This window comes from Ranitomeya variabilis, chromosome 8 (genome assembly GCF_051348905.1).
Source record: "Ranitomeya variabilis isolate aRanVar5 chromosome 8, aRanVar5.hap1, whole genome shotgun sequence".
NCBI classification, from domain to species: domain Eukaryota; kingdom Metazoa; phylum Chordata; class Amphibia; order Anura; family Dendrobatidae; genus Ranitomeya; species Ranitomeya variabilis.
The window spans coordinates 165,920,662-165,945,534 of NC_135239.1; the positions used below are offsets into that span (position 1 = coordinate 165,920,662).

Sequence of the window (24,873 nt, forward strand, 5' to 3'; positions counted from 1 at the left end):
CCTCCTGCTCTTTTTCCAGCATTGTTCCTGCGGTGTCATTTTCCCTCCTTACATTTTGGTCATGTTAATCACCTAATAAAGTATATTCATTTTTCGGAATATTACTTGTTGGACCGTTATTTCATCGTTTTCTTTTTAAGTGGTTTATGTAACTGATGATAGGCCCTGTGGGTCTTGGTCACTAGTGGTATAGATTGTTGTCTTATTATGTTCTACCATGGTGACTAGTTCTATAAGTGGCTATTTACTGTATACTATGTACAGAGTTCCTGTGTATAATGTCACCATTAGGCCAGTTTCACACTAGCATTTGTGTACGCAGCATAGGGCTGCGTACATCTTACCTTCAGATCCACATACATCCACATCCATCCTGCGTACCTATCTTTAACATTGTGTACGCAAGGACATGCGTGGTCATGCGTTGTATGTGGATGCGTCTCCATGTGGCGTTTTGACGTGCCCGCCAAACGCAACATGTTGCGTTCAGCGGGCACGTTGAAATATCGCACGGGGAAGCATCCTCCTACAATGCATGTTCCTGCGTACACAATGTTAAAGATAGGTACGCAGGACGGATGCGGATGTATGCGGATCTGAAGTTAAGAAGTACGCAGCCCTATGCTGCGTGCACAAACGCTAGTGTGAAACCGGCCTTAGTCACTGTATTACCTGTAAACTATATAAACAGCTCCTATGTATAATGGCACTGGTGATCACTGTATTACCTGTACACTAACACTATATGCAGAGGTCTTGTGTATAATGTCACTGGGGGATCATGGCATTACTTGTACACTGACCCTATACACTGTATACTATATACAGACCTCCTGTGTATAATGTCACTGGTGAGTCATTGTATTACCTGTACACTGGCACTATATACTCTATATTATGTACAGAGTTCATGTGTAAAGTGTCAATGGCGATCATTGAATTACCTGTACACTGAAACTATACACAGAGCTCTCGTATATAATGTCATCAATGGTAATATTAGTGTTGCATCTTTTATTAATGTTCAGTATTGTGGTACTCGGTCACTATGGGGTGGTAGTATGTGATCTGGTCATGATGGTGTGGTATTTCTCTCTTGAATGTGGTATTATTCAGTCACTATGTGATCTGGTCATGATGTGACTGTATTAATTCCCTGTATGCAGTATTATTCGGCCACTATGTGATCTGGTCATGATGTGACTGTATTAACCCCTTTATGTGGTATTCAAGTCACTATGTGGTGGCAGTATGTGGTCTGGTCACGCTGTGACTGTATTTGTCCCTTGTATGTACTATTATTTGGTTACTATATGGTGGTAATGTGTGGTCTGGTCATGGCGTGACTGAATTTGTCCCTTGTATGTTGTATTATTTGGTCACTATGTGGTGGTAATATGTGGCCTGGTCATGCTGTGACTATTTGTCCCTTGTATGTAGTATTATCTGGTCACTATATGGTGGTAATGTGTGGTCTGGTCATGGCATGACTGAATTTGTCCCCTGTATAAGGTATTATTCGGTCACTATGTGGTGGTAATATGTGGTCTAGTCATGTTGTGGCAGTATTTGTCCCCTGTATCTGGTATTATTCGGTCACTATGCCGTGGTAATATATGATCTGGTCATGGTGTGGCAGTATTTGTTGCTTGTATGTGGTATTTTTCGGTCACTGTATGGTGATAATGTGTAGTCTGGTCATGGTGTGGAAATATTTGTCCCCTGTATGTGGCATTATTCGGTCACTATGTGGTGGTAATATGTGGTCTGGTCACGGCATGATGGTATTTGTTTCTTGTATGTGGTATTATTGGTCTTGATATAGTTGGTTGTGTGGTGTATGGAGGTCACTTGTTCTCTCTGATATCAATAAGGAGAAGATTCTTGATTTCCAATAGAGATTAAATACTTGGGTGTTTAACCCCTCCCTGTCCTGTGACTATTACACAGTAGCAAATATGCACTTATAGGGAGTCCACGGTGAAAACAAGTAATCACCTATTCTAAGTGCATGCTCACACATTCAGTATTTGGTCAGTATTTTGTCTGGTTATTTGTAAGCCAAAACCAGGAGTGGGTGATAAATACAGAAGTGATGACGTGTTCCTATAATACTTTTCCTCCGATTGTTCCACTCCTGGCTTTGGCTTACAAATACTGAGGTAAAATACTGACCAAATACTGTACGTGACAAAAGGGTAAGTGTTAAGTTATAGATTGGTGGGGGTCTGACTGCTGGAATCTGTACCGATCTGCAGAATGTGCAACTTTTATCTCCATTAGAATGGAGCAGTGTGTACGATTCAAACACTGACCCATCCATTCCCCAAGTGGCTGCACTTGGCTTTTTCTGGAAGCCCCCAAAGAGGATGAATGGAGCTGCGGTCAGACATTCCACCTCACGCTCCTTTTTAAAATGGGGATAAAAGTGTCCTGTCAGGGATAAAAGTTCCCCATTCTTCTGATCGGTGCGGTTTCGATTGGTAGGATTCCACCGATCAATACACCTACCTAACATGTGGATCGGTGACAACTTGTTTTCATCAAAGAAGCTCTTTAATGCAAACTAACATAATTGTACATACCAGTTATGGTGGTGCGCACAGTAGATGTGCAGGAGCTGCCTGTGTTTTACAGTCGACGCTCCACTATATCGGGTATAACGGTTAACAGATATTTGCATATAGCTGTAGGGTAGGGCCCTAGGGTCAATTCCCCCTGTGGGAGGAAAATGTACCAGACTTTAAATGGTTAATCAATGCATTCTCATAGGATGCCACACTTCATTTTGTAACATTTATGATCATTTCTGATCTGCCAGATCAGTCCCATTTTAAAGTGTGTGGTGCACAAAATGTAATTACTGTATCCTCTGTTGCATCAATGTAGAATTCCAAACTCCCTCTGGAAGAACTCAGGAGTTTCATGAAATTCAGACCCAGAGCATAATAAACATAAAAAATTATACGGACCTCACGGCTCACCGGTCCAGACACTCTGCTGTTTGATGCCCGCCATCCAGTCCTCAGAGTTGGCTCTTGATTACCCACTGCAAGCTGCATGTTTCGGCCTGTTCACTCCAGGCCGGGACATCCGGCCATGATCAGGACTCTGAAGTCACGGCACTTCACACGTCATGGTATCACAGATGTGTGACGCACAGGGACCTCTGAGGCCTAGATGAAGCCACAAGCCCCGGCCTAGACTGAACATGCCATAGATACAATTGCAGAAAGAAGTGGCCAAGAGGATCAGACGGAGAGCAGTGGAGGGGCTGGACAGGTTGGCGGTGACACGAGTATACGCTTTTTTAAGCTTTTGCAGCCTTTCTACAGTTCACCAACAGGCTGCCATTTTGCTAAGTCTACATAAAACTAATTTACAAAAAAATCCATATACTAAAAAATGTGGAGTTCACAGGGTGTTCACGAGACAAATCTTGTCTCAGGAGAGCATGCTGTGCTAGGCGGCAGCTTTGACCTTCTCACTCTATAACGTGGCCATGTTTTGACAGGCCAGTTGTGTTAGGAAAATCAAGAGTTAAAGGTTCGAGCAAAATGTATAAAAAGTCTGCTGATCTATAATAAGTTAGACAACACTTATGATGACCAATGTCTTTTCTACTTGCTGCAAGATAAGAATAAGAACTGCCTGGTTTCGGATGACACCGTGCCTCAGGAGATAATTTTTCTTACATAAAGGAGAAGGCGAAAAGGAGAAAATGCCCAAAGAGAAATTCTGGAGTATACGTCCAGTAAGTTGAAGGGAAAATTTGCATCTTTATTATGAGGGCACAACATTATAATGGAGGCATACCGAAAAAAAATAAAAACTGTTCCAGAGTCAAAGGAACGGTAGCAATTGAAAGAAGTACATGGTTTGAATAAAATGCACCACTGAAAGGTCCTCTTTAGTGTCACAGCATATAAAAGGTATTTTAGACAACTGTATGCTTCCAGTCAATTATGACAGCAGTTTAGGCACCGGCAGGTCTTTTCCTGTTCCAGCAGGTCTGTGCCCCTGAACACAAAAGGAGGTCCATAAAAACATGACGAGTTTGGTTTGGAATAACTCGTGTCACAGTAACCTCATTAAACACCTTTGGGATTAATTGGAACACAGAGAGCCAGACCTTAATTTCCAGCATCAGTAGCTGGGGACTGACCTCACAAGTGTTCTTTTGGCTGAATGGTGACAAATTCCAACAGACTCTCAAAAATCTTACAGTGGGGGCTGTAAAGGTGCAAAAGGGGGCCAACTCCATATTAAAAGCATATTCTCATTAAATGAATTAATGGCCCATTGATTGTATATGCTTTGACTTTATGATGTAAAGTATTATGATAACTGGTTCAGTGATCATAGTCAAAGAGTGGTGATAAATGGTTGCACATTCAGTTGGTAGAGTGTTTCAAGTGGGGTACCACAAGGCTCTGTCCTGACCCCAGTGTTGTTCAACATTTTTTAAAAATGATATAAACTGAACGTAAACTAATCTTCAAACTAATTATGAACTGGAGTCTCTGGGTGATAAGAAGCCAGTGAAGGGCTTGGCATAGGGGAGAGGCTGGGGAATAGCGGGGAGACAGGTACATTAGTTGGGCAGCAGAGTGTAGGATGGATTGGAGTGGTGCTAGAGTGCTAGAGGGGAGGCCAGAGAGTAGGAGGTTGCAGTAGTCAAGGTGGGAGATGATAAAGGCATGCACTAGTGTTTTTGTGGTGTTGCGGTCAAGGAATGTGCGGATCCGGGTGATATTTTTGAATTTGAGACAGCAGGAGGAGGCAAGGGCTTGGATATGTGGCTTGAAAGAGAGGGCAGAGTCGAGGATCGCCCCGAGGCACCGGGCGTATGGGACTGGGGAAAGTGAGCAGCCATTGACATTGATAAATTCAGCCAATATAAGAAAGAATTGTGGCACTCACCATCCTTCTTCAGCTAAAAATTGTCCTTTATTTAGCACTTAAAATCTTCACAGACATATTGCAGCATCGGCAGGAGTACACGAGGGAGTGAAAAGGGAGAACGACGGCCGTTTCGCGCTCAAGCGCTTCTACGGGTCCATGTATCATGTATGTCTGTGAAGATTTTAAGTGCTAAATAAAGGACAATTTTTAGCTGAAGATGGATGGTGAGTGCCGCAATTCTTTCTTATATTGGCTGAATTTATGATTTCTAAATGTCGCACGCAGAGCACCACCTGATTCTCATTAGAGGCCAATAGAGTCCACTCCAAGCAAGATCACACACTAAATTGTGTCTCAATATACAGCTTTTTCAGTGCCGGTTACAATTCTTCTTCTTTTTCATTTGACATTTATAGATAGCTCTGGTGGAGGGGTAGAGTGAGATGGGGGAAAGATAATGAATCCTGTTTTGTCCATGTTCAGTTTTAGAAAGCGAGCAGAAAAGAAGGCCGAGATAGCAGACAGATAGTGTGGGATTTTGGTAAGTAAGGAGGTGAGGTCAGGTATGAAACTGAAAGGGGGAAGATACAGATTAGATATTAGAAAAAAAAAAATTGACAGTGAGGGTGATCAATGAGTTGAACAGGCTGCCACGAGAGGTGGTGAGTTCTCCTTCAATGGAAGTCTTCAAACAGAGGCTGGACAGACATCTGTCTGAAATGGTTTAGTGAATCCTGCATTTAGCAGGGGGTTGGACATGATGACCTCGGAGGTTATCTGGGATCTTCAGCATTGTGATAGCATCAAGTGTCCAGGAAAAACAGTAATCTATCTATATAATTGTGTAAGGGGAACTTCCATCTGTCTGTTTGTCTGTCACGGAAATCCTGCGTCGCTGATTGGTCGCGGCCGGCCGCAACCAATCAGTGACGGGCACAGTCCAGCAGCGAATTCGCCCGTCCCTACTCTCCTCCAGTCACTGTCCCCTCCCTACTCCCCTCCAGTCAGTGCCAGTGTGTCGCTGCATCCCGGACCAACTTTTTACTATTGATGCTGCCTATGCAGCATTAATAGTAAAAAGATATAATGTAAAAAATAATTTAATAAAAATCGGGCTATTCTCACCTTCTGACGTCCTCCGAAGCTGTCCCGCTCTTCACGATGCGGCCGGCAGCTTCCGTTCCCAGTGATGCCTTGCGAAATTATCCAGATGACTTAGCGGTCTTGCGAGACCGCTACGTCATCTGGATAATTTCGCAATGCATTACTGGGAATGGAAGCTGCCAGCCACATCGAGAGCAGCGGGACAGCTTCAGTGGACGCCGGAAGGTGAGTATATAACTATTTTTTATTTTAATTCTTTTTTTAACAGGGCTATGGTGCCCACACTGCTATATACTACGTGGGCTGTGCTATATACACTATGTGGCTGCTATGTACTACGTGGCTGTGCTATGTACTATGTGGCTGTGCTATATACATGGCTGTGCTATATACTACGTGGCTGTTATATACTGCGTGGCTGTGCTATATACTACGTGGCTGTGTTATATACTATGTGGGCTGTACTATATACTATGTGGGCTGTGCTATATACTACGTGCCTGTGTTATATACTACGTGGCTGTGCTATATACTACGTGGCCTGTGTTATATACTACGTCTCTGCTATATACTACAAGGCTGTGTTATATACTACGTGGCTGTGCTATATACTACGTGGGCTTTGTTATATACTACGTGGCTGTGCTATATATTACATGGCTGTGTTATATACTACGTGGCTGTACTAAATCCTGCGCCCCGAACTCCTGGCATCCTGCGCCTCGAACCCCTGACATCCAGCACCCCCAACCCCCTAAATCCTGCGACCAATCAGCGACAGGCGCAGTCCAGAAACGAATTGGTACGAGATTTTAACCACACTTCGCTGATTTGTTGCGCCCGGCCGCGACCAATCAGTGACAGACGCAGTCCAGCCACGAATTGACGCGGGATTTGAACCACGCTTCACTGATTGGTCTCGCCCAGCCGGCCGCAACCAATCAGCGATATTGGAGAGGGATTTAAAGAGTGCTTCGGTGATTGGTCATGCCCAGCCGGCCGTGACAAATCAGCGACTGGCGCAGTCCGGCCATTAATTGGAGAGGGAGTTGAACCACACTTCGCTGATCGGCCAGCCGGGTGCGACCAATCAGCGATATTGGCACGGAATTTAATCCCCACTCACAGCGCGACCTACATACATACATACTCTAGAATACCCGATGTGTTAGAATCGGGCCACCATCTAGTGGTATTTATGTGAATGAAGCTGTGCTTGAGGTCCACTGCACAGATTTGTAGTGCTTTCATACTCAGGATCAGGGGGGGTCACAGAAGGAGGGCCATCATTGATCGTAAAATTATTATAAATTCAAAGATTATTATATCACTGTATGAAAAATAAATTCCTTTAGACACCCATGACATTGAAATGGGATGTCAAGGAGCTCATACAAATATGATAGTCTGGTGTCCACACAATTTTGGCCAGATGGTGTATTTTACAATATAGAAGATTTAATGCTCACAAAAAGAGCAGTATACAGGTCTGATATAGAAAAATGACAACATATCATGAGTAATCTGTAAAATTATGAAGCTACACTAATACAACCAAAATACAGCACATTCTTGTAATATTTTACCTTGGCTTAATGAACATGCTTCTTTGTCATAAAAACTTGCCCAGACAAGCCGTCTACAATTACCAATCATAGCAGATGAAAAAAAAAAAGAAGATCTTGAAGTATCCACTAATTTCAACCAAACATTGGACAGGGTTTTCTCATATACTATACCCAAAAGATGATGGGTTGTTTCTTTGCCTTACATTTTAAACCTTTGTCTACATGTAGTTGTACTGTTGTATAGAGACCTATGGAAATATGCTCAGCACCCAACAGATTGGCTAAAAAAATAACTCATTGAGGACAACATCAAAAAGTTTGGATCTACAACTGGTAAGGTATTGTTATTTTTTCTTACCACTATGCATGGTTAGAACATTGGACAATCTGGATCCTGTCCACTTCCAAGCTTGTGAGTGTATGTACAGTAGATATGTTTGTCATTGTAGCAATGATATTCTGATATTTTCTTTAAATTCAAGCCCTGTTATGCAGCCATATTAGGTATTCATAATAACCAATTTGCAGGTATAACAAATATCTCAAGAACCTAATTTCCAATTGAAAAATGACTGCAACCCAGATCAATACAATTCCCTGCAGCTACGTTGTTGCACCCACAGACAGAATCTAGCTGGACTTTGTGGTCTTTTTCTGCCATTCCAGCCTCGGTTTACATATCTTGGATTTAATAAATACCCTGTTACTAGTCTACAAGACTAGCCTTTATAATAGACCATACTCCATTGTAAAATAAAATAATGATTTGGTGCTAAGTGGGCATCGCAGCATATTAGAATATGCTGAAAATTGGTGATAAAAAGCAGAGATTTGCTATAGTTTGAGTGCTGCATATCTAATCATAGAGAGGTATTTGGCAATTTAGCAGAATTGAAAAAAAAAGGGCTGCACACTCCAAAGTCAAGTAAGGGTGATGCTCTGGCAATGGAGCGATGTGCATTTTATGTGCATATTCCTCTATTAAGATTTTTTTTTTTCTTTGGGGAATTTCTTGCCACACCTCAAACCGAAAATAAGAAGGGACACAGATTAAACCCACTGAACTCGGCCAAAATCACAAAGCATATACTTTTTTTTTTTTTCCTCTCTAGGAGACTTACAATGAAAGGACACACATAATTTTAGGCATCTAAGTCAAGGCAGCTTTAGCTAGTAAAGGACGGCTGCTCTTCTTCAAAGACAGTGAAGGAAATCTCTGTATCTAGACGGAGCTGGATTCTTAGCAGCATCCGGTGGTACATACTGAGGGGCTCCATACGCACAAGCTTGGCTTTCCATTCAGAGAAAACAGCAAGCACCATCACCCAGGTATGGCCACGATTTATGCTTCATAATGCAAACCAGGAGGACGCTTCTTTGTGCAGACAAATCTGAAAATCAAAATACTCCTCTATTTGATGAGAAATTCGATTTGCATGCCAGGTCTAGCAGCTGTGCTTTATGTGAGAATTCAAACAAGTTTTATTGCTATTTGTTTTGTTACTTCTTTCATTTTTAGTTCTTTTGTATATTTGACACTGATTTGACAAACACCTCCCACCTTAAAAAAAAAAAAAAAAAGTTTTGTAAGAATCTGAACACGGGCCAAAATCTAATATATTCTAATATGTCCTGATGTTACATTCTTCAGATCTGACAATTAACACTGTCTATAGTAGTTATACAAATAATGTTTCTCAATAACACCGTAAAGTAAAAAAAAAAGCTTTAAGTGCTATGTATGGCTTTATAAATTGGGTCAACAGGCCGGGGATAATCTTCATCTGTCAGTCTATTCCTTATTAAAAGACTCAGATGCACAAGTATTAAGCATTGAAAGAAAGTTTTTATTTTGCAACTTATACATTGCAGAATATTTGTATTCCAGTGATATTTATCGGTCTGAATGGCAGGCAGGACAGTATGTATAGATATGACTGCAAGTGTGACATTCACTTATATGTAATATTTTATAGAATGTCAGCTATCGCCATCTACCTTTATTCCTACGTTGATTACAGTGCTCAGGGCAAAAGTTTAGGTTTTACAGTAAAGCTACAGGGTAAATGTATAAAAATGACAATATAAGATCAACAACAGTTAAAGAGGCTGTCTTGTTGGGGGTCCAACCCTTAAGATTCAATTGGTCTCCCTAAAACATACTTTCTGCATGCAAGTAGTTGGCATCTTTTTCCATTGAAAGTGTAGAAATTACGCTCCCAGTCCAGCATTTCTGCTGGAGCCTGTGGTAATCTGACCATAAACCTCAAAACTCAAAAAAGCAGCAAACAAAGGACTGAAACTTTTCTTAATGTTTTCTACCAATCACTAAAACAAATACATGACTATAAGAGTGAAACCGCTGGCTATGAAGAGCCAAGACAAAAACAGTACAGAAGGGTACAAGGGAGATACTGTATCCTACTCAAAATATGGTGGATGCATTTTATAACCGGAGAGGTAGGAGATGTAGAGTAGAGTAAAGCGAACAATATGTAGAACACACTTAGATTTCCAAACGATTTTTGTATCTTCTTTATAATATCAATACAACTAAAGCTCTAAACCATTGTTTTCTTCAAAGATTACAACTTTGGACAGCATGGATGTTCTTGTGCGGCTTGTGGCTCTAACACTGATCTTTGCACCACAATCACTGTGCCAGTATGAAGATTATGACTATGACACAGATTATGACCCTGAACCGGAATCTCCATATCAGCCACCCATTCATTTCCATCACAGCGTAGATTATAATGTTCCAAGCGTGCCCTACTCCACTGACTGTGCCAAAGAATGCTACTGTCCACCGGCATCCATAGTCACCATGTACTGTGACAGTCGGAAGCTCAAGACCATTCCGCAAATCCCATCTCGCATTCAACAGCTCTACCTACAACACAATGAGATCGAGGCGGTGACTAAAAAGTCCTTCATTAACGCCACTTCTCTGCGGGAGATTAACCTCAGTCATAACAAACTGAAATCCAACAGAATTGACACCGGTGTGTTTGCTACATCTCCCCATCTACTTCAAATATTCCTAAACAATAATGACTTGGAAGACATTCCATCACCGATTTCTAGTTCTGTGGAAAGGATCTTTTTGGGTACAAACAAGATTAACAAAGTAAGAGATCAAGACCTTCAGGGCTTAGTCAATGTTACCATGCTTGACCTTTGCAATAATCGTATTGATAACATCAAAGGAAAACCGCTAAGCAAGCTGACAAAGTTGATGCAGCTCAATATCTGTAACAACAAGTTGTCTTCGATGCCTGCAAGCCTTCCAACATCACTCATGTATCTGTCACTAGAGAATAACTCCATTTCCAAGATACCAGATGATTATTTCGCACATCTGCCAAATCTTATCTCCATTCGATTGTCACACAACAAAATTGATGAGGTTCCTTTGTACATGTTCAATCTGCCAAAGCTCATGGAACTGAACCTGGGTCATAACAAACTGAAGCGCATCTTCTATGTTCCCCGATCACTGGAGCACTTGTATCTACAGGACAATGAGTTTGAAAGTAAGTACTTTCAGGTTCCTTATTCCTTGTGTGGGTCTGGTCAGATGGGCGTCTATGGTCTTGATCTGGAGCTTTCTCTCTTCCCACAATCATTGTCCTTCTTCCCTGCTTCATGTGGATGGCACGTCCTACGTCATCCAAACAGTGTTCCCCAATCACGCTCCTGCGCAGACGCACTCCTCTCTGCCCTACTGAGGGAGAGCAAAGTACTATAGTGAGCATGCATTGGCTTCGCTTCCAGGTCATCGGTGCTCTTTGGCCTTTACGTACAACAGTAGTTAGCTCTGTACCCGCCAGGGCAGACAGAAGTGCGCCTGCACAGGAGCGCTATTGGGGACCACTGTATATGACATAGGACGTGTCATCCACGTGAAGCAGGAAAGGAGGTCAGCGATTGTGGGAAGGGAGGAGGTGCCAAATTGAGACCAGCGGACTGGATGGCGCCCTATGAGGGTATAATAAATATTTTTTGTGCTATATAGAGGGGATATACATGCAGAATACTAGAATGATGTACAAGAGGCAGTAAAACTGGTGGCTGTACTTTATACCTGGTGACAAGATTCCCTTTAAATTGGAATTGCTTATGGTGGTGAATGGAAGTGAAACACAAATGTGGTATAGAGAGGATCTTTTGCCATATTAGATAAATCCCATTAATGGCAGCAAAATAAGTCTAGTGCAGTTCATGGAGCCACAGAGACCAAATGATGCTACCTGATGCTCTATGAGATCATTATATGTATAATAATAAAATCCATGGTGTGTTTAAAGGGAATCTGTCACCAGGTTTTACCATGTAATCCGAAAGCAGCATATTGTAGAGACAGAGACAGCAATTCCGGTGATGAATTACTTGGTGCAACAGTTGCGATCATTTTCTCTGCTGCTGATCTAGCAGAGCTCAGAATGCTGAGCCATGTGTAACCCCGCCCACAGCACAGGGCAGTTGACTAGGAGGCATGAGACACCTAATCCTTTAGTCTAGTGGTAATCTGCTGCTGATAAAACATGATTTTAATGAAAGAAAAACACAGCCCAGTAAGTGACACATCACTAGAATCAGGCTCTCAGATTACATATCAAAACCTGCTCACAGTCTCTTTAAAGGGATATTCTCCTCTCCAAGGTCCTATCCCAATATGTAGTAGGTGCAATATTAGTAATATTAGCATATACCTCCAATTAGAAATGTTGTTTAGTTTTTCTGATTCGCAATGTATATTTCCTCATGTGCAGGCATTGTAGGACCTTAGGTAACCATGGTTACAACCACTGATATAGTGACAGTTTACTAGTTGCTAGTGGTCATAACCATGGGTATCTAAGGTCCTGCAATGCCTGCACACGAGGAAAGAGACATAGTGAATCAGAAAAACTATACTACATTTCTAATTGGAGATATAGGTATATGCTACTATTATTATTTCACCTACTACATATTTTGATAGGATCTTGGAGATGGAAATATCCCTTTATGGTTTTGCATGTGCATGAAATCTATAGTCAAATTTGTACAGAATGTGATAGAATGTGATATGTATATATTATATTATTTGTGCCCTGTAGAAATCTATGGATTGCTGTTCTGTGCCAGTCTGAGCTTGCATGGGGCCAATATAATGACTTCATACTTTGGATTTCTCCAAGTTTGCGGAGAGGACTAGCTCCACCTATTTTGATGTCAGGGCTGTGCTTTGCTCTCTCAGCCAGTATCCTGTTGCCGCCTTCCGTCCTTTTTTCATTCTCATTTTACTCTTTTGCATTATATGTATATTTGGCTCCTGAAAATTTACATTTAGCCCCCAGCCATGGAACGGATAATTAAAAGCTGCTTGGTTTTGATCTGGAAGCCACTCTCCCGCCGAACATATATTTGAGATCTGGATATATTTTTCAACGTGTTTTATTGGAAAACGTTCAATAGACAATACGATAGTGTCAGAGCATTATACAGTTATTCTAGAATTAGGTAACACAGTAGGTACAAGTATCGGCAATCAGAAGACATTATTGGCATTGGAAGAATCGATAACAAAAAATGTAAAAACTAAATCACATACTTATCCTAAGTATAAAACTGTGCAAGGGTCAATCACAAGTGATAACCAGTGATGAGCGAACGTGCTGGGATAAGGTGTTATCTGAGCATGCTCGGGTGCTAACCGAGTGTCTACGGCGTGCTCGAAAAATATGTTCAAGTCCCTGTGGCCGTTCAACAGCCGCAACCCATACAGGGATTGCCTAACAAAAAGGAATCCCTACATGTGTTGCAGTTGTGTTAGAGCCACAAGACATGCAGCCGCGGGGTCTCGGACATATTTTTCGAGCACGCTGAAGACTCTCCGTTAGAACCCGAGCATGCTCAGATAACACCTTATCCCAGCACGTTCGCTCATCACTAGTGAGAACATAAGCCGTTATCTAAATCTCACAGATTATCAAATTCAAACATATGGAATTAATCACTTGGCTATTTGTCTGAACACGTGTAGACTAGGAGGTCTAGGAGCCATTGTTTCATTGCATGGCTTCAACTTTTCGAGCCATCAAGGTTTGACGCATACAAGCACCCTGGTACTGTGTCCAGGAGTTGAGTAAGCCTAATAATAATAAAGGGCTGGACAACGGAGTTTCTAGAATCAAAAAACATTAGGTTGACTTTTTACTTCCACTAGTCCATTACATAAGGGTAAGATGATATCATGAGAAGAAAATCTGCCCCGGGGAATAACATTTCTGACACTGTCATAACCAGAATATAACTGGGAATAGGTTATAGAACATCGGTGGATAATAAATGAGTGCACTTATTATTAGATATAGGAGATATCCACAGGTGGGATTAAATATTCTCCAGCCTCTCCTCCGGGATGGAATAATGTCCCTTCATTTGTCTTGAACTGGAAGAATTGTATATTTAGCTATTTTATAAAATAAAGTATACAGAGCAGAAAGAGGTCCTGTGGGGTCCAGCGACTGCAGCATCCGCTGAGGGATTATCTAGAGATGGAAGTAGTTGTGGGGGGTTCGGGAATCGGGTTGGTAAGTGATGGTGCAGTTGTAGGTATCGGTAAAAAGCTGTCTGGGGTAAATTCCATTTTGAATATGTGCTTAGATTATCAAGAGTGTCAGCTTCAACCCTAGTCCAGAAGTCTGTATCTGCCAGTCACTGCAAATGTAGGAAATGGGGGTAGTAAAGAAGTCTTTGGTACAAGACAGTTGAATTTAAAGAGTAATTACATTTTCATTTTTGTCTAATAATTTTGTCCACCATGGAAAGATATTACATTTTTGTAAGTTGCTTTATTAGAGAATTTGTCTTTATTCCCGTAAAAGAAAAAATTGCATGTAATTGGTTACCAGGTCCATGATTTCACCAATGTGTTTGCCTGCCTTCAACTGAATTGATATCAGAATGTGCTCGTTTGGAGGACTGATGATGGCAGTGATGGGTCAGCTCAGCGTCTGTGTCGGGAATAAGATCTGGGGGAGATTGTTCTGATAAACATAACACTCAGAGGACACTAGTGCCGCCCATTTCACTGCCATCATCTGCACTCCAATCGAGTACCGCACATGCTGATCAGTATATCTGTAAGCAGGCAAACAGGCTGGGGAAAAGCAGGGGTTTGGAGGACACTTACAGTGCTTTTATTTTTTTTTATAGAATGACAAGGTGCCTAATAAAGTGTTCAGCAAAGTTTCATAATTTTCCATGCTGGACAAAATTATAAAAAAAATAATACAAGTTTAGTTACTCTAACTATCTACAGTGTTTGCTGCCATACCTTGTGCCCCCTCTTCTGCATTGGTAAGGTTCTGTAATTAGACCTTTATGTTCCTCGCAGTTTGGGTCATAATGTGGATAAATTGGAAAAAGTGGCTAGGTGTACCTCAATTGTGGCAGGAAGTACTGGAGAGAATCAGGTCCTTAAAAACGTAACCCTGTCTGCAAGATGATATAGAAATGAGTTTATATATAAATATACATAAAGGGTTCTTCCACTACTACGATATTGATGATCTATCCTTAAAATCGGTCATCAATATCAGTGGAAGTCCAACGACCAGCATTCCCACTATCAGATATTGATAGCCCGGGTACTGGATAGATGTGGGGAGTAGGGAGCTGAACACCGGAGCCCAGTACTCTGTTTAATGGCTACTGTTGGGCACAGCAGATCAGATGCTATTATTTCAATAGGAGTTGATCTGCAGAACCTGTCTGAGGCCACTGTTGATCTTAAGAACCTGTCTGAGGCTACTGTTGATCTGCAGAACCTGTCTGAGGCTACAGTTGATCTGCAGGACCCTGTCTGAGGCTACTGTTGATCTGCAGGACCTTGTCTGAGGCTACTGTTGATCTGCAGGACCCTGTCTGGGGCCACTGCTGCTCTGCAGAACCTGTGTGAGGCCACTGTTGATCTGCAGAACCTGTCTGAGGCCCATGTTGTTCTGCAGAACCTGTCTGAGACTACTGTTGATCTGCAGAACCTGTTTGAGGCCACTGTTGACCTTCAAAACCTGTCTGAGGTCACTGCTGATCTTCAGAACCTGTCTAAGGTCACTGTTCACCTGCAGAACCTGTCTGAAGCCACTGTTGATCTGGAGAAACTGTCTGAGGTCCATGTTGTTCTGCAGAACCTGTCTGAGACTACTATTGATCTGCAGAACCTGTCTGAGATCACTGTTGATCTGCAAAACCTAAGGTCATTGTTGATCTGGAGAACCTGTCTGAGGCCACTGTTCACCTGCAGAACCTGTCTGAGGCCAATGTTGATCTGCAGAACCTGGCTAAGGTCACTGTTGATCTGCAGAACCTGTCTGAGGCCACTGTTTACCTGCAGAACCTGTCTGAGGCCACTGCTGATCTGGAGAAACTGTCTGAGGCCCATGTTGTTCTGCAGAACCTGTCTAAGGCCACTGTTGATCTGCAGAATCTGTCTGAGGCTACTGTTGATCTGGAGAACCTGTCTGAGGTTACTGTTGATCTGGAGAACCTATCTGAGGCTATAGTTGATCTGGAGAACCTGTCTGGGGCAATTGTTGATCTGCAGAACCTGTCTGAGGCCACTAAACAGTGTACCGAGCTGTAGGGTTTCATTTTTTACATCCTGGTGTTGCCAGCGCTGGTAACAGCTGATCGGTGGGGTGCTGGACTCCAACTGATCTGATACTGATGACCTATTTTAAGGGTAGGTCAAAGATATAACAATGGAAAAGCCCTTTAACTTTCATATGAAAAAGCTATATGGGGAGAACATTAACTCTACAAATTACAAGTTACCTTTTCTGGCTTGAAGGCATATTGAACCAATCCTAAGAGCTGTAAGGCTATGTGCACACTTTGCGGATTCCACTGCGGATTTTTCCGCAGCGGAATTCCAAAATCCGCAGTGAAAACCCGTTGCGGTTTTTACTGCGGATTTATCGCGGTTTTTACTGCGGATTCTTCTGCAGTTTTTCATCTGCATTTTCCTATTGGAGCAGGTGAAAATCCGCAGAAAAGAAGCGACATGCTGCGGAATGTAATCTGCTGTGTTTCCGCGCGGCTTTTTCCGCAGCATGTGCACAGCGTTTTTTGTTTCCCATAGGTTTACATTGTACTGTAAACTCATGGGAAACTGCTGCGGATTCGAAGCGGTCAAATCCGCTGCGGATCCGCAGCAAAATCCACAAAGTGTGCACATAGCCTAATAAAGTTTAAAGGGGTAGTTCTCATCTACGATACGTATGGCGTATCAAAAGTACATGCCATGATTGTCTAATAGGTGCAAGTTCCATAGGGTTAAAAGCTTCCAGGACTCCCCCTATTGGGTGATAAACATCTAGCTTCCCAACCTACTTTTTCCCATTAATCGTCCATGATGAAAGAAATCATACCACATCCCACACGGGCATATCAAAGGTCCAATAAATGAGGTCACCTCTTTCTCCTAATACATGGGGAAACCAACGATGGTTACACAGTGCCCATTAGTAATTAAACATCCCTATTTCTAAGATATGTGCCACTCCAATTTTTATGAAAGACATTACATGTGAGCAGTCACACCACACAAATGTTTCTGTATTCAGATAACTGGGGGCCACACAGAATGGCATCATAGATCACACATGACCCTCTGGTCACAGTTTATGCCCCCCCTCCCCCCGACTTATAATACTTATGCAGTAAAAAGCTGATAGAATAACATAGCTCACAGAAAGATAAATATTGGATATCTAAATGTATTCACACATATATTTCCCTGGAATCTGTAAGCAACTTGAAATGACATTTTCTTTCCATTCTTTCAGCAATAAACATAACACTAATGTGTCCAGTAATGGATCAATCGCAGCGACTAACTTACCTGCGTGTGGACCAGAACCGCCTGAAAGGACCTGTAAGCACACTAGCTTTCCTGTGTTTCCCACACATACATAGTATTTATTATGGTGAACAGAAGCGCATTGCTGGCGACAGTCAAGTGCACCGAATCCCTCCGTACCCGCTGCCAGAGGAGGCGAGATATGAGGATGACGACGATGATGATGATGACTTTCCCCAGTATCACAGAGAGGAGCATGGACCAACAGTAGAAGAGGATGAAGATGAAGATGACTTTCGTGACTACTATTAAATAGCTAAAGGGTTTGGAAGATTTTTTTTTTTTTATTTTGTTTCACTTTTAAAAGTGAAAAATATATTTCTTAATGCTTTGAAGTGCTAACAAACTGTTACTTTTGCCTTTGTTCTGTAAAAAAAAGTTAAACGGAATCTGTCACCAGGTTTTTGCTACCTAATCTGAGAGCAGCATGATGTAGAGGCAGAGACCCGGACTCCAGCGATGTGACACTTACTGGGCTGCTTGTTGCAGTTTTCTTAAATAAAATCCCTGTTTTATTGGCAGGAGGTTATCATTATAGGACAATTTGGCCTCATGCCAGGTAGTCTGCCCAAGCCCCTACCACTAATTGGCAGCTTTCTGTCTATGCACAGTGCACACAGAAAGTGGCCAATCAGTGTTGTGGGCGGGGGTTATGCAGAGCTCAGCATTCAGAGAACTGCAACACAAGCAGCATATAAATATGTTTTTAATCAAAACTGCGGCACCCAATAAAGTAAGTAGCACATCAACAGAATCAGGGTCTTTGCCCCTAAATCATGCAGCTCTCAGATGGGGGGAGCAAAAACAAGATGACAGACTCCCTTTAAAAATATGTTGCTTTTTATATTTAATGGCTATGAACACCTTTGACATGGACAATTGTATTGTGTTTTTACATATGCTAGTGGTTACCTTTAATTAAAAGTTTCAGGATGTAATCTCGATCTCGTCATTTATTTTCAGACGGCCTGATACCTTGTTCCTTAGTTCAGACTTTTCTCCTGTGGGCAATTCACTCTCAGTAACCCACGCTGCATGTGAGGCCTGTGACTCCAGAAAGCTACCCTCATTTTAGTGCTAAAATGCAAGATTTCTTTCTATAGTGCCTTCTCCTTCTAGTGGGCCATTTTCCCCTTCCCATGCAAACACCTCAGTGGGTTCTCCACTTGTTTTATATGTACTGTGATACAGTACAGCCTGACCGATCTGCCATCATTGACAACGTACATTATTTTCTCCATCTCCAAATTCTGATCTGCTGTAAAAAAAAATTAAATAAGTCCCTTCCTACCAGGGTTGGCAACTTGAATTATTTTTTTCTGGACAGCTTATTAGTGATGAGTGAATATACTCGTTACTCGAGATTTTCTGACCATGCTCGGGGGTCCTCCGAATATTTTTTAGTGCTCGGAGATTTAGTTTTCTTCGCCTCAGCTGAATGATTTACAGCTACTAGCCAGCATAAGTACACGTGGGGGTTGCCTGGTTGCTAGGGAATAATCCCCACATGTAATCAAGCTGGGTAAGGCTGGGTTCACACTTCGTTATGGGCGTCCGTTAGAAGGACTGCGTTAAACCGTGGCATACTGCGGTGTAACGTAGTCCGTTAACGCTGCCATTAATTCCTATGCCAGATGCATCGCTAGCGCATGCCCACAATGGGCGGGCTGCAGCGTTTCCAGGTCCGTCACTGCTAGCGCAGATAGAGCACCTGCTAGCTCTATCTGCGCTAGCGCGATGACAAATCGGCACTTGCGTTAACAGCAGCCCGTTAACGTATGTGTTGAATGGGCTGCTAACGCAATGTGAACCTAGCCTAAGAGATGTAAATCATTCAGCTGCGGTGAGGAAAACTAAATCTCCGAGCACTAAAAAATACTCGGAGGACACCCGAGCGCGCTCAGGACATCTCGAGTAATGAGTATATTCACTCACCACTACAGCTTATCAAAAAAGTCATGGACAGACAATATTTTTTATGGACACTTTGGAAAATCATAATGATTATAAGTACGGTAATACATTTCTACAGGATATAATTCTGGTATGAAGACATCAGCTGCATTCACTGTAACAATGATAATTACAGTCAAAATAAACTGTATACCGAATATACTCGAGTATAAGCCGACCCGAGTATAAGCCGAGGCACCTACTTTTGCCACGGAAAACTAGGTAAGCTTATTGTTCGAGTATAAGCCGGGAATGCATTGTCCCCCTCATCCCTGTCCTGCTATGTGTGGCTCACACTGTCCTGTCCTGGTATGTGGCTCCCCTCGTCCTGTCCTAGTATGTGGCTCCCCCTATCCTGGTATGTGGCTCCCCTGTCCTGGTATGTGTGGCTCCCCCTGTCCTGTTCTAGTATGTGTGGCTCCTCCTGTAATGTCCTGGTATGTGGCTCCCCCTGTAATGTCCTGGTATTTGTGGCTCCCCCTATCCTGTCCTGATATGTGGCTCCCCCTATCCTGTCCTGTGGCTTCCCCTGACCTGGTATGTGTTACTCCCCTGTCCTGTTCTGGTATGTGGCTCACCCTGTCCTGGTATATGGCTCCCCCGTCCTGTCATGTGTTACTCCCCTGTCCTGTCATGTGGCTTCCCCGTCCTGGTATGTGGCTCCCCGTCCTGTTCTGATATGTGGGGCTCCCCCTGTCCTGGTATGTGTGGCTCCCCCTGTCCTGGTATGTGTGGCTCCCCCTGTCCTGTCATGTGGCTCCCCCCATCCTGTCCTGGTATGTGGGGCTCCCCCTGTCCTGTCATGTGGCTCCCCCTGTCCTGTCCTGGTATGTGTGGCTCCCCCTGTTGTATTGCATGGCTCCCCCAGTCCCGCATTGCTTGGCTCTCCAGGTCCCGCATTGCTCCACTTCCCCGGTCCGCATGGCTGTGCTCCCATCCCACATGGCTACGCTCCCCCCCTTCCCCTGGTTGTATGCATGGCTCACATTGCCTCCCCCCTCCCCGTCAAACTCACCCTCCTTGTGCTTGCATCTACATCCCTGCATCTCCATTGTCACGGTGCCGGGGGCTATTCTCTCCTCTGCTCAGCGGTCACGTGGTACTGCTCATTAAGGTAATGAATATGAGGCTCCAAACCTATGGGAGTAGAGACACTTCCATATTCATTACCTTAATGAGCAGTACCACATGACCGCTAAGCAGAGGAGAGGAGAGCTGCCGGCGCTGGAACAACGGAGATGCAGGGACGGAGATGCAGCGACAGAGGGTGAGTGTGATGTCTTCTGTTATCCGGCGACTGCAGCTGTCACTGTGCCACAGCCGCCGGCTCCTGCCGCTGCTACGCCGCTCCCCCTCCCCCACCAGCATTCTGGACAATTGACTTGTGTATAAGCCGAGGGGGGGCCTTTTAAGCACAAAAAATTGTGCTGAAAATCTCAGCTTATACACGAGTATATACGGTAAGTTTCTTCATCTTCAACAAAAAAAAAAAAAAATGAAGGACGCCTTAAATTTTTTTTTTTAAGAACAGGGCAAAAAAGTGCTCTAATTTAATATGGACTGTCCTGAAATTTATGGATGGTGGGCAACCCGGCAGATATATAGCTACAAGAAAAGTAAGGGGGAGTGCAGACTGCGCAGACACCGCCAGGAGTTACAGCATGATGTAATACCTATATGAGAAGCACTGGAACAGCCAGCTATGTAGCAAAGTTGCACAGATTCTACACCGTTATAATAGTAGGACATTTTTACGAAGACCACTTAGAAATTTGCTTCATTTTTTATTTAGGAAAAAAAATAAAATATTTAAAAATGAATAATACAGAATTAGGGTAAGTTCACACAGGACTTTTTTGCTGCATATTTTTGCTGCGTTTTTCATGCTAATTTTCAGCTGCTTGTTTTTTCATGCGTTTTTTTTTGGGGGGAAAACATTTTTGGGAAACATTAATGCTCATCCTCCTATACCAAGACATGGCTTAAGGGTTCCGTCTCACAGTGGCACTTTGGTCGCTACGACGGCACGATCCGTCACGTTCCAGCGATATACTTACGATCTCGCTGTGTCTGACACGCTACTGCGATCAGGGACCCCGCTGAGAATCGTACGTCGTAGCAGATCGTTTGAAACTTTCTTTTGTCCCTGGATCACCCACTGTCATCGCTGGATCGTCGTGTGTGACGCCGATCCAGCGATGTGTTCGCTTGTAACCAGGGTAAACATCGGGTTACTAAGCGCAGGGTCGCGCTTAGTAACCCGATGTTTACCCTGGTTACCATTGTAAATGTAAAAAAAAAAAAAAAGTACATACTTACATTCCGGTGTCTGTCACGTTCCTCGCCGTCAGCTTCCCGCACTGACTGTGAGCGCCGGCCGTAAAGTAAAAGCAGAGCACAGCGGTGACGTGACCGCTGTGCTCTGCTTTCCGGCCGGCACTCACAGTCAGTGCGGGAAGCTGACGGCGAGGAACGTGACAGACACCGGAATGTAAGTATGTAGTGTTTTTTTTTTTTTTTTTACATTTACAATGGTAACCAGGGTAAACATCGGGTTACTAAGCGCGGCCCTGCACTTAGTAACCCGATGTTTACCCTGGTTACCCGGGGACTTCGGCATCGTTGGTCGCTGGAGAGCTGTCTGTGTGACAGCTCCCCAGCGACCACACAATGACTTACCAACGATCACGGCCAGGTCGTATCGCTGGTCGTGATCGTTGGTAAATCGTTTAGTGTAACGGTACCCTAACACCTCACTACCAGAAACTCCCTCACAACAGATCACAATCAGGACACCTCACAATAGCTCACAATGGCTCTTCACACCTCACTAACCACACCCCTAAGCTCTTGGCTGTGAGATCAGTTCCTGCTGGCCATGATTTTTCTGCACAAAAAACGCAGCAAATAATGCTACATGCGTTTTTGCTGCGTTTTTGCAGCGTTTTTTTCCATCACCCATTCAAGTCAATGGGTGAAAAAACGCTGCAAAAACGCAGCAAAAACGCTGAAAGAAGTGACATGCCCTATGTCCAAAAAACGCAGCAAAGCGGAAAATACTGATCAATCAAAAACCCAACGTGTGTGCATGAGATTTCTGAAATCTCATAGGCTTTGCTGGTACTGTAAAAAGCAGCTGAAAATTAGCATAAAAAAGCGCAGTAAAAATACGCAGCAAAAATACGCAGCAAAAAAGTCCTGTGTGAACTTACCCTTAAGTGCAAAGTTATCCATAGCCTTTAATGGTTTTAGGAGCTCTCTCCGTTATATGCTCGTTATTACAAGTTATTGTAGTATGAAACCATTTTTAGAATATACAACTTTACAAAGATTGGCAAAAGTTATATCATATATTTGTCAACAAAGTAGTTGGTAAAACAGCACGAGAAAGTTACTTAGGCTACGTTCACATTTGCGGCCTGCGCCGCAGCGTCGGGCGCCGCACCGTCGCCGCATGCGTCATGCGCCCCTATATTTAACATGGGGGCGCATGGACATGCGTTGCACTTGCGTTTTGCGCCGCATGCGTCACTGCGGCGCACGCGTCCGGGCGCAGAGGACGCAGCAAGTTGCATTTTTGCTGCGTCCAAAATCAATTAAAAAAATGACGCATGCGGCGCAAAACGCAGCATTGTGCATGTGTTTTGCTGCGTTTTTGTTTGCGTTGTGCGCTGCGGCGCCGACGCTGCGGCGCACAACGCAAATGTGAACGTAGCCTTATTCCTTGTACATATTATAGTACATATTAATACATTACTTTTATTGTCAAATTTAATGATAAAAAATTAAAAAGAAACAAATCTTTTGTTGGATATATGATATCTATTGCATATTTAGTAGGGTCTCACCGACCCTCAGTCAGCTATAAGGAGCAATTTCTTAAACAAAACTACGGTATGCAGAATCCAAACTTTAAAACATCTTAAGGTCTTGCAATGTCTACATATGAAGGAGACATAGCGAGTCAGAAAAACTATACTACATTTCTAATTGGATGGATTTGCTAATATTATTATTATTACACCTACTAGATATCGGGATAGGATCTTGGAGATGGGAATATCTTTACGTTAAAGAAGGATTCCAATCTGCCTGTTTCACTGCTTTCACATTGCCTTGGATGCCTCTTTTCTTCTCTGCACAAAAGTAGTGCTCTTGATTGACAGTTCCGGCTACTATCACTTTGATTACTTTAGCACTCCCGTGGTTCCATCTACACAACATTGAAAATTAATAGGAAGCACTTTGGAAGCGGGGACACATGAATGGATCGAATGGGTGGCCATAACCAGTAGGCAACACACTTGAGCAGAAAGGATTACCTAGAGACATGGGCACTCTTGTCGCAGCAATAAAGCATTAGAATGGATTTTATATTTTGGCCTCCCATCACACGGCAATATGGGAACAACCCTTTACAGCAAGGTTCAGTTACTAAAAAAAGTAAAAAAAAAACAATAAAAACAAAAAAAGTTGTGTAACAGCTGCAAGGAATCACTGTTTTTTTCAGTGGCTGGACAACCTCTTTAACTCAAACAAAAAAGTTGCACTCTGTAGTGACAATGTCAATATGAAATATGAATAGCAATACTGCTTCTGGATACTAGGAAAAAAAATAGATGCTTAGCACATAATTTGGCCAATTCATGACTGCCCAGCAGCCGACGGGGAGGCGGTCTCAAATCTGCTGGGTTCCAAGTGTCGAATGTGAATACTTCTCTAAGACTTAAGTCTCAATTCCTGGGTAGATGTGAACACCCCTCTTCCAAGTCTGATTTTATGGGTAAGTAGGACCCTGTTGCAATTAAAATCCACCACATGAAGAGCGGAGTGCTCGATCAGAGAGCTAAAACACAAATGTCAAGAGACTAGCTGCTGGGTATGCATGACCTGGCCAAATTAAGTTGCGTAAGTTCAGATCCCTGTATAGAGGGTTAAAGGGTGATGGTCAGGGTTCCCCCGGGACCTGCTAGATGAAGAAGCTTGCACAAGCCTGTCCGTGGAAGAAATATAAAGAGCTGCCAGACTTCTATGGATAGTGCTCTATTGCAAGAAAATGCTTAGATATGCCTTTCCGGAACTCTTAAAATAGAGATGGACAATCCAAAAACATGTTAATATGTGTATCAGTTTCCTATGATTTGGCCCTAAAATTTACACACACTGTGTGTGTAAAAGATATTACAATGTTAGCCCCACACAAAGAAAGGACGAAGATGAATGAAGAAGTATTTGTATTGATTTGCTGAATCGATAAAATCAACCATCAATCTTTGATCTCCAGAAAGTAACCATTAGTGGCTCTTTCTGATGTTTAGACGTGTTTTCTGGAAATGGGTGTTTGAATGTTGATAATCAAGTAGATGTGGATAGTTTTACATGAGAAAGTCCTGTCCACATCACGTTTGGGTTACACGTTGGAGGTTTACA

The 24,873-nt window shown here is 42.9% G+C and overlaps 2 protein-coding genes across 3 annotated transcripts in view; one reads left to right on the plus strand and one right to left on the minus strand.

Moving 5' to 3' along the window:
* The window catches only part of CENPP (centromere protein P), a 392,292-nt gene that overhangs the window by 261,107 nt on the left and 106,312 nt on the right, over positions 1-24,873 (minus strand). The gene's annotated exons all lie outside the window — the stretch shown is intronic.
* OMD (osteomodulin) lies at positions 8,690-18,426 on the plus strand. Its single transcript, XM_077276601.1, has 3 exons — positions 8,690-8,906; positions 10,162-11,113; positions 17,417-18,426. The coding sequence occupies exons 2-3, from the start codon at positions 10,180-10,182 to the stop codon at positions 17,740-17,742; spliced, it is 1,260 nt and encodes a 419-aa protein (XP_077132716.1). The 5' UTR covers positions 8,690-8,906; positions 10,162-10,179; the 3' UTR covers positions 17,743-18,426.